At 38.2% G+C, this 10,703-nt stretch overlaps 2 protein-coding genes across 3 annotated transcripts; one reads left to right on the top strand and one right to left on the bottom strand.

Moving 5' to 3' along the window:
- Positions 1-480: 480 nt before the first annotated feature.
- On the bottom strand, positions 481-3,349 carry LOC311302285 (sulfotransferase 1C4-like). The gene is made up of 8 exons (XM_084428030.1): positions 3,209-3,349; positions 2,845-3,000; positions 2,626-2,754; positions 1,707-1,804; positions 1,499-1,625; positions 1,285-1,379; positions 799-979; positions 481-716 (listed from the first exon to the last, which is right to left on the bottom strand). The coding sequence occupies exons 2-8, from the start codon at positions 2,981-2,983 to the stop codon at positions 604-606; spliced, it is 882 nt and encodes a 293-aa protein (XP_084284156.1). The 5' UTR covers positions 2,984-3,000; positions 3,209-3,349; the 3' UTR covers positions 481-603.
- Positions 2,859-10,300, top strand: szrd1 (SUZ RNA binding domain containing 1). 2 transcript variants are annotated; one of them, XM_084428033.1, is made up of 5 exons: positions 2,859-2,931; positions 4,912-5,079; positions 6,447-6,496; positions 6,586-6,855; positions 8,538-10,300. In XM_084428033.1, exons 2-5 carry the CDS (start codon positions 5,029-5,031, stop codon positions 8,647-8,649), a joined length of 483 nt encoding a protein of 160 aa, XP_084284159.1. In that variant the 5' UTR covers positions 2,859-2,931; positions 4,912-5,028; the 3' UTR covers positions 8,650-10,300. The 2 variants fall into 2 exon arrangements, with proteins under 2 accessions (XP_084284159.1, XP_084284158.1); XM_084428032.1 differs by lacking the exon at positions 2,859-2,931 and adding an exon at positions 4,419-4,517.
- The last annotated feature ends 403 nt before the right edge of the window (positions 10,301-10,703 follow it).

The raw sequence follows: 10,703 nt of genomic DNA, 5'->3' as shown, positions 1-10,703 counted from the left end.
GAGGCAGAAGAGCGCGTTCGCGCTGAAAAGGGTGCGCGCCAGCTTTTAGTGAGCTCTTCATGGACCTCAGGCAGAAAGGGAGCGGCACGCTGGGGGGGGGCCTGCTGGCGCCCTGGCAGGTACCACTCATCGAGGCGGCTTCTGGCGGGTTCAGCTGGGGAAAGCCAGTCGGAAAAAGGATACTCGTCGGATGCCACAGGGAAACGCTTGGCTGGCGAACTGCCGAGATGCGAAGCTGTTCCGCTGAGAGGCTTTTCTACGGCGAGCGGCTTCCTATCCGGAGAAATCAGCGAAGAGGTGAGTCTCAGAGCTGAAGGAGATTAGATCTGTCATATGGCGAGTTTTATCTGTATTTATACTCTCCTGTCACGCCCAATTTGGCGCGCTCGAGTCTGGCAGGGCGCCAATCGCTCTCATTGGTTCGCGCGCCTCTGCTTTCTCGCCATTGGTTTGTGCAGTTGCCTCAGCTCTCGCCTGTGCTGCAGCAATGCGTTTTAAAATAAAGGCTTCAATATTCTCGAGAAAAAGAGTTTTCCCACAGCGTTTGCAACGCAGTACGAGAGAACGTTCTCGTAAGGGAAAGAGACACTCCCTGTGAATCTTTCATATTGTGAACCGTATTGGAATAGGACAATCAGCCATTAATTTGCAGTGCTGTTCCTCAAAAGCAGCATCCTCTTCTGCACTGAAGTGATTCTTCCAGTCACCAACCTCACCTATAAAATACAAATTGAAAAAAAGATTAGGAAAAGTCATTCAGTTGCTCAATTGTACTTAAAAAATAATAATTAAAATAACCTTTTCTCATGAACTCTGAGGCGGTACGATCAAAGATTGTGTCTGGGATAGTTGAGTAGTTTGCCATGGGGTTTTCTCGCATTGCAGAAAAATCTGTCATTTGCACAATTTGATCTATCTCACTTTTTGATAACTGCTTTCCGAGGAATTGAGCAATGTGGGTTACTTCACGAACAGGGTCCTGGAATTATAAATAAATGATCAAGTCCATCCACCTTCATTTATATAGCGCTTTTAACAATATAGATTGTTTCAAAGCAAGCTTTACAGTGATAATAGGAAATTAAAGTATCAAAGTATCATAGATTGTTTTGGCTTTACAGCAGCTCTAGAATAAAGTTATTGTCCAGCTAAAGTTAGTTTTTATTGATTCACTTCCGTTGCAAAGATCATTAGTAAGTCAAGTAAATTATAGTCAAACTAAGACTGAAGTACTGAGACTTTTTTTATAGGAAAAAATATACGTTTTGTAGAAAGCAGATCGACCTCTTTCATGTCTTCGAAGAATGTGTAAAGGATTTTCTTGTTTTGCCTTTCCCTCCAGTATCCTTTAACATGGTCATACCAGGATCCCCAACCCACTGACAAAAAAATAAAAAATTCATTCAAGTTATCATAATTTAGTCCATTCATGTTTTACACGAAACAGAATAAGGCAATTGGTGTAATGAATGAATGGTCTAACTGCAGCATGACTCACATTGCCCTGTCATGAATTTTTCCAGATATTGTTGCCAAGTCCCGGGCTCTGGCTGGTTAAGATTCATGCGGTCAAAATGATAATATGAAACCACAGTGTCTTTCGGATTACGGGCCATGTATATAACCTATGGAGAAATGCAGGTGGGGTTGGCATTCAAGTAAAATTATTTAATATTTTTCAGTACAGCACAAAAACTTATTTCAACCTTGCAACCAGCCTCCCAGAAAGAACGAGGCACAAGTTGGATAGGAAGATGAGTCTTGATAACACGAGGCGGATCCATAACCTCCAGCTTAGTTATACCTAAAACATTACACAGTTTAATCATTTAAGATGCATAAAGGATACCTTGCATATATGTGTGTGTGTGTGTGTGTGTGTGTGTGTGTGTGTGTGTTCTTGTATATATGGCCTATGGTTTATGAGGACACAAATGTGTATAATGACATAGTATAATGACGTATTACAACATATTCATGTTTTACAATGACACTTTCAAATGTCTTAAAATCATACAAAACTGTGTTTTAATTAAAAAAATGCTAACATTTAAAAAAGGTTTAGGGGTGTAGGGGGATAGAAGTTTGTACGGTATAAAACCATTATGGAGAATAGGTATGTGTGTGTGTGTGTGTGTGTGTGTGTGTGTGTGTGTGTGTACAGGTTTATATTACATTGTGGGGGCCAAATGTCCCCACAAGGATAGTAAAACCTTAAATCACCAACATTGTGGAGACCAGCCAGCGGTCCCAACGAGGGAAATTGATTAATAAACTAGATGATGGTTATCATCTAGTTCTAGTATGTTAACACTTGATCCATTAATACTAACACTTTATCTTCTATTCTACATCTATTATCTTTGAAAAAAATATATACAGGTACTGCGTTAGATTAAACTGGGAAGGGTCATAGCACTTGCATTTTCTTGTCCTATTGTTAGTTTAACTGCTTCTATTGTTCTCATTTAGATAGGATAGGCCTACACAGTTTGTACAGTATACAAATTATTACGCCAATGGAGAGTCCCCACAAAGATAGCGAAACCGAGAGAGAGAGAGTGTGTGTGTGTGTGTGTGTGTGTGTTTAAGTTGCTAAACAGTTTTTGGTTCTATAACACATACCAGCATTTAAACCGTCTGCAGTGGTCATCTCTAAGAACGGCATGCGCACATGAGTGGGCGCGCGCCTGCACTTTTCCACATTTCCTTCATTCAGGATGGTATCCACTACTTCCTGTGTCCATGTGGTACCTTTTACAAACGATATGATTTTATTATTTAAATTGATTCGTGTTGTTTTCGTCATGTTGTTTTCTTCTTCTGTACTCTAACTTAACTTACCTGCTTTAGGATATGTGGCAATGAGCAAATCCTCGTTTGACGCCTGGAAGTGCTCCACTCTATCCCAGTACTTCACCACCCGCTCTGGTAATGGGATACCCTGAACTTGACTCATCGCTTCGCGTGTTGTCCCATCCATATTTCCCTTATAATTAGCTGTAATTAAGTTTCATAGTTATTAACCAAAACATAGTTATGGTTTTTCTTTTGTGAGTCCAATTTTCATCGCTAGCTATGACATATGATTTATTATGCTGTTGCTAAACGATTTAGTAGTAGCCTAGGCTACAAAGCGAAACACAAGACATAATGAATAGGCTATACGCTGTTTTTTAATGAGTATTTAATTCATATTAGCAAATACCTTGAGAACTTTAGACTGGAGCCGACCGGTCACGTGGTATTTGTCTTTCATACGTTTTATTTGGTCGTTACTGGCATAGACTGGTTGGTACACATTCTGCTTGTCAACGAAATGCCTAGCCTATAATGTGCACTTTCGGTCTGCTTTTAGGCTACCTGAAACAATTTTAAAACAATTTGTATCGTTATTAAACGACAGTTATATAAGACTAAAAATATAGCCTTGATATATACCAACAAAATAATTAATATCCTTCAACTAAATAAAGTGTAATAAGGCCCCGATCACACCAGACGCGTTTTTCAGGTTCGAAAACGCGAGGTGCACATGGTGCGTTCAAGTCCTCCTGGGAAGTTCGTACGTACGAGGTGGGAAGTCGTGCTTATAACGGCATGTGCGTTCAAGTCACTTTCGTCGGAGCAAAATGGCGGAGTACTTTCTCTTAATTAATTACACAAAAATACAGTAAGATTCTTAAACTCTTGTTCTAGAAAATGAAGAACAAAGAAATGTGCATCAGGTGTACTTTGTATTTTTATGTTTTTAATTAATTTATGAAGCCACTGCCAACACATTGTTACATGTTGCATTGTTATATTATAATACTATCATATTCTGTGTTGGCGATTAGCTAACTGAGCTGTTAATAGAAAAGCCTGACAATATCACAGCTAAATACCTTTACGTATTGTGTATTCCGCCATGTTAATCACTGACACGCCCCCAACTCGTAAAGATCGGAGCTTAGAGAAAATCCCGAGCTCCCCACTGGTATTTACGACATTGTGGTGGCGTTCAAGTGCGTTCAACTCGTAAATACGATCTATACGAGATGACTTGAACGCACCAACAGCACTGCCCCGATCACACACAGAACGAGCAGTGCGCTGCGTTTTTTATGTTGCTAGGCAACCACTGAAACAACTGTCCTGTCAGATCAGCCTTTTATTAACTTTATGTTAACATTGTGGTAGTTACGGTTCGTAAAGTCGTTAAGCTCCTGGTAACCCACGAGAGCACCACAAGTTTATCCTCCATCATCGCACTCTACGGGCGTCGGGCGTTCAAGCAACTGTAGCTTGCTTTCAACGTTTCATCATCACCAAAACGGAAGGCCCGCCTCTCCATTCATTCGATTGGACAGTGGGAAAAAACGCGATGACGTTGGGCGCTTTTTCCGCTCTTCTCCTCGGAGTTGCTTTTTTTTTCAACTGCAAAAACGCGAGGCGCATAGAGCAGAGGGCCTTAGAGCAGTTCATAAACTTCTTAATAATAAATAGCCCTAAAGATGTAATCTGAACAACAAACAGTAAAGAAGACTATGTTTTATTTCTTTATTTGTTTTAATAAATGAGTAGCCTAGTGTGTTGTCGTTTGAACTGATGCACTGCACTGAGTTCATTTTATTGTTACTTACGTCTGTGCTGTTTATGATGAATAAAAGTATATGTGCATTTTCCCTGTCTGTCAGTTTAACATCTGGCATTCCATGAATAGGGTAAAAACAGAAACGGAAACCTTTTTTTTTTTTTCTTAATTTGACGGTTAAGTAAAATAGGGAAAACAGTATTATATGAGCTATTTTATTTTCTAATCATTTTCTACTAAGATTTTTTTGTGTAAACTTCCTAAATGTGGCTCTTGAAATGAATTTCTACTGTCCATACGCTCCTGTGCAGTCAGTAACTCTATCCTCCCTGCAGCAGGTGGCGCTACTGTGTAAGACTTTAGCTCACTAAGCGGCTCACTGACGCTGTAGAGGGAAAATGTGCGTGAGCGTGTGGACTGAGGGAAGCCCCTAGTTAGCCAAGAGTGGAAACATGGATGATGAGGAGGTCGCCGAGAGCTGGGAGGAGGCCGCCGACAGTGGGGTAAATATGGGCTACTTGCGCTTTCTCCGCGTTTGCACAAACTGTCTTTTCAGTGTAGACAGCCTCGCGTGGAGCTTTAGTATGATTCATGCCACTGGCTTCATGCTAGCTCGCTAGTCACGCCTGTGTATTTAGAGTTGGGCGGTAGGCCGCAGTTAAAGGGAAACTGGTCCCAAAACAGATGTTGTGGGATATTTATACTCTAAACCAGTAGGTAAAAATAGAGGCAATTTTGATGATGGCAGTTGGTGAAGCGGCACGTTCGTGAGTCACGTAAAACTATTTGTGTTTTAAGCAAAGGACATAAACTACCTGCTAACTAATGCTAGTTAGCCGGTTCAACTTCTGATGCTTAAAAAGGGGGAAATCTTTCTTTGCCATCGCGTCAGAAACCAAAGATGGCTGCCGAATGCACTGAGACCTGTTGGCTGTCATAGATAAAATATTGTAATCGTGTTTTAATATGTGTAGACAGAGTTGATTTTATGTGAAAATATCGAGTATCGAGGAGGGATAGTCCCCATTCAGACAGTCAACAGGCGGTTTTAACAAGTTTTCAGTTTCTTTTAGGCTCTGTTGTAATTGTTACGTGGGGTGATGTATTTGCAAATCAAAAAATTGTTATTTTATAAACGAAAGAGAAACTTTGAATCACTTTACTTAAATGTTTTCATCTGTACGACATAATAAATTATGTTGAGGTGGAATCTTATTGACTGACAGTCTCAGCAGTCTCCATTCACTTTCAGTACAATTTTTTTTCAATACATTGAATGTAAATTGTGACTGAGAATGATATTCTGTCTAACATATTCTGTTGTGTTTCACAGAGGAAAGTCATACAGGTTTACAATGGAGTGTTTGATTAAATGATGGCAGAATTTTCAATTTTGGGTGTACTGTCCCTTTAACTGTGCCCTTTAACAGAAATTTGTCAATTTGTGTGAATTGGTTTAATCTGTCTCCTGTTTTCTTCGCTCTGATTTAGTGTATATATTTGATAAAGCAATATGTAATTTATCTGCTTTCAAATATTGAACTCAGAGACTTATTTTTCTTAAAAGTTTGGCAGTAACGTCTACACCCCTGCCATTAGGCTCTGTAAACACGTTTCCCTCCATTTGTATGTTTCCTCTGTCTCTGTTTAGAAAAGCCTTATATTGTCTACTCAAGCAGCACTATGTAATTTGGCCCTGTCATTAATTTAGCCATGGCACTATGGATGTATAAATAACTTTGTGAAATTGAAAACTTGCTGCTGCTTCAGAGGCCCCTCCATGAAGCAGTCTGCATGCTGTTATGGAAGATTGCTATTTTTCTCCAGTAGAAGTTTTAATAATAATTTTTTTTCTTGACATTGAATTTAGGAAATGGAGAGAAGACTAGAGGAAAAGCTTCGAATCAGTCAGAAAGAAAGGTATGTCAGGTCATTCCTGTGTTTTGTGTCCATGTTTTGCTCAATGCGCCTTGGATTACTCTAATAATCATAAAAAATGTCTCTCCCAGACTTTCAAGTGGCAGTTCGAGTCGTTCTCCGATGAGAACAGCAATCGTAATCCAGGATGACTCCCTCCCCGCGGCACCCCCACCACAGATTCGTATTTTGAAGCGACCCTCCAGTAATGGATCTTTAGGATCGTCTGTGACGCAGACTCGACCCTCCCCGCAAGTTAAATCCTTAGCTCAGCGAGAGGCAGAATACGCAGAGGCCAGGAAGAGAATCCTTGGCAGTGCTACTCCTGATGACACACCACAGGAGAGACCCATTTCAGACCGGTAAAATACTGACATGGTGAATAGAGCAAAACTTGTCATGGTTCTGGAAGCTACAAGTAATTTTTTTTTTTATGATAATGTTTAACCTTTTCCCATGCATTCTCACCATTAGATCTGAGATAGTGTGCTGTATATGCTTCTGTAGAAGCCAGAAGCTAGTTTGATTTCAGCTTCATAATAACGGAGTCTATCTATCTATCTATATATATATGTGTGTGTGTGTGTTTATACACTGTTCCATGTTATTATGGAAGTGACAATTAGTAGGATAAGATCTTTCTGAAGATGAAAAGCATGAAATGTGCAATGTCTTGCAAAAGGCATGAAAACAACTAATATCTTAAAAAAACTGAATAGAGATTATCGAATTATCAAAAGATTTGTGAGTAATTTAGAGCACAGAAGAACTCTGTCAGATAAAGGTTAGTTTAAGGAAAGTTTCTGTCAAAAAAAAAAAAGTTTATTAAAAGGGCAGCTCTGAAAGCAAACAGACTTTGCTGGAGTCCCATGAGTCTCCATGAAATAAAAACTTTGAAAATGTATTTCTAAACCACTGTAAACGTTTCACTTTGTGAGCTTTGGTTAGGGGTGGCAGAAAAGCATCTGCACAACTGACAGCCCCAGAGACACCAGCGACTTCAAATACCTGTTTGCTGCTCAACAGAGGCTTTTTTTATAGTGAAATTTATTTATTCGAAATATACACTGCCTTTCAAAATTTTGGGATCAGTAACTTCTTTTTTTTTTTTAAGAAGTCTCTTATGCTCACCAAGACTGCATTTATTTGATTAAAATATATATATATATATATATATATAAAATAATAAAACATATCAATGCAAGGATGCATTAAATTGATCAAAAGTTACAGTAAAGACAATTATAATGTTACAAAAGATTCTATTTCAAATAAATGTTTTCTAGATTGATAATAATAGTGAATGTTTTTGAGAATCAAATCAGCACATTAGAATGATTTCTGAAGGATCATGTGACCCTGAAGACTGGAGTAATGATACTGAAAATTCAGCTTTGATCACAGGAATAAATAACATTTTAAAATATATTCAAATAGAACACCGTTATTTTAAATAGTCACATTTAACAATATTACTGTTTATATTTGTATTTTTTATCAATTTAATCAATCAAATAAATGCAACCTTGTTGAGCATAAGAGACTTCTTTTAAAACCATAAAAAAATCTTACCAATCCCAAACTTTTGAACGGCAGTGTGTGTGTGTGTATATTTATATCACAGTATTACTGTATTTTTGAACAAGTGCAGCCTTGCTGAGCATAAGATTTCTTTTGTGTATGTAAATATATTTCCCTGTGCAAATATGTAAAAGCAAAATATGTAGTTTTTATACTTACCATAGATTTTTTTTTATTTTTTTATTCAATTAAATTCAGTATTTCATTAGAGAATGGTACACAATTTTCATATACTTTCTTTGTTTCCATTCAAAGTTTAAATTGTAATTTGTCCTGGAGCTGATTTGTTTTGTTAATGGTTTAGAACTATTCTGGTTCTAATATCTGAAGAGAATTAATGCAAAAGTACTTCCAGAACCAAGGACGCAGCAATTTTGTTATTTAGGAATGGCTGCTTTTAAATGTCCAAATGCTTTTGATATTTTTGATTTTTATATTTTACGTATTGTCTATCCTCAATCAGATCTCCACGTGGAAGCAGCCATACACTTTCAGAGGAAAACCGATCAGGAAACCATGTTGTTCGACAGCCAGCAGGTCCAGATGGTACACAAGGCTTTCACCAGCGCAGATAGGAATAGCAGCCTTTCCTGGGAGGAAGCGAGAGGCGATAGTGAAATACGGTCTCCCAAAATACGGTTGAAAATCAAATCATTTTTATCAATATTTAGGATGTGGGATGTTTTTCAAGTAAGTATAAAACCCTCTCGAATCCAACACAAGGCGTGTGTGGAATGTAACGGGGGAAAGAAACATGATCCAGAGGAGCGGATGGGGAACGTTCCCTGCTTTTTACACTGTGATGAGGACCTCGCTTCCGGACACTGCTCACTGTGATGTCCAGCCCCCACCCCTCAAAATCAAAAGGAAAACAGAGAGAATCGAAACAGAACTGCAGAACTATTGTCCCTTCCTCACGTAACTCAGCCGTCACTGGCAGCCAGCCTGAAAAGTCATGCAAGCAAGCCCTCTGAAGAGACATTTGAAATGGAAGATAACAAGTGCTGGATGTGCTTGAACCGATAAAAGGATGGTATGAGGCACCAGCTTCCTTCAGCAATAATTCTAGAAATATCACTAATTATTCAGACCTCCCTTCCACACTGTTCTCTCAAGCTTTTGTATTGCTTGAGTTTGTCTTTTGTTTTAATTTTGGTTATTACTGGCTCGGTCTGCTAATTGCCATATGTTTTTAAATGGGTAAGAAACAGAGAGGGTATAATGCGGAAACTTAAGCTGAGTTTTTTGAACTTTAAGTTCTTTATTGTTTACGGTTATTTTTTGTTGTTGTTGTTTTACTCATGAGTCTTCCTCTGACTGTCCTGATTTCTACATGAAGTAAAAAGAATAAAAACAAAAACTAGTCCAGAATTAAATGATTGCAGCAAATGGCATTTTTAACCCATTTCCATGCCTTTTATATGATTTTAAAAAAAGGTAGTGAATTTTAGATCTGTGCATTTTTAAGTGAAATCCAACAGAAGGATGAGTTCTGTAAATGTTTGTTGTGCTGGGAAGAACCGAAGGGAGTGAGGTGGGGGGGGGGGGGGGGGGTGATTTCGCTGGCTCCCCTTGCCTCACTTTCTCATCAGATCTGCTGTTGGCCATTTTCTTTTCTCTCTCTCGCGCTTTTTTTTTTTTATTACTTATGTAGGAACTCAGGTTGTTGTGAGGAAATATGAGCGAACGAATGAAGTTGTGTATCAGTGAATAGGTTTTTAACTGAATGATGGTGCAATGTTAAGCTTACATGAATGGCTTCAAGATCATTTGAGAAACACCTCTATGACTGGATTACAGAATATCCTATAAGAGATTATTTAACTTTATTGAAACCTAAGAGAAAAGTGTGTCACACCGGTGGCTTAACAACGCAACTTTATTGGAGTGTTAAGTCAGTTGATTTAGTTGCTTTGGCTCTTGCAATACAATGTCTATACATGAAGAGCCATACTACCTTTCCTAACTGCAACTCCCTGCTTTTTTTTTTTTCTTTTTCTTGCTTTTTTTAGTTTCCTTCCTTAAACCTTTGTCTCCTGTGCTGTCCAGGAATGATATCTCTGACTCCTGCAGTTTATGGAAATACCCTTTAATCTGATATGTCATTGTTCACCCATTGTACTGTAACAAATCAGACCAGACGGGTATCATGCCCTGCCTGAAGACACAGAAATCTGTCTGTAAATACTTTTCAAAATGCCCATTTAATAAAGACTTTTTAAATAATGTCTCTGGAAAACATTTTTGAAAATATTTAGTCCCCATGGAATCAAAATCAACAAATCTTTTTTTTTTTTTTTTTTACAAAATGTTAAAGTGTTTGTTATATTTATCCATGTACATAATTTCTTCAAATTATGCCCACGTAATCTTTAATCAAAAACTCTAACCTTCCCTTGAAATGACGTCTGTTCTCTTTATGATGCGTCTCGGCTCTACTTTTCTTTTCACTTTTAATTTGGTCTTGCCTCTCGTTATCTGTTTATAGATATTATGCAAACTCGTCCTCTTCTAGAAATCACTATATGTTTATGTATAAAAAAAAAAAGTCAGCTATAAATGAAAATTCACTAATGGATGTTATTTATTGGGGTCCATTTTTCGTACCTCGCTTAATACAGCTGAGATG

This window comes from Rutilus rutilus (assembly GCF_951802725.1).
Source record: "Rutilus rutilus genome assembly, chromosome: 13".
NCBI classification, from domain to species: Eukaryota; Metazoa; Chordata; class Actinopteri; order Cypriniformes; family Leuciscidae; genus Rutilus; species Rutilus rutilus.
The sequence above is the reverse complement of the archived record's forward strand: the minus strand, read 5'-3'. Positions and strand labels throughout refer to the sequence as shown.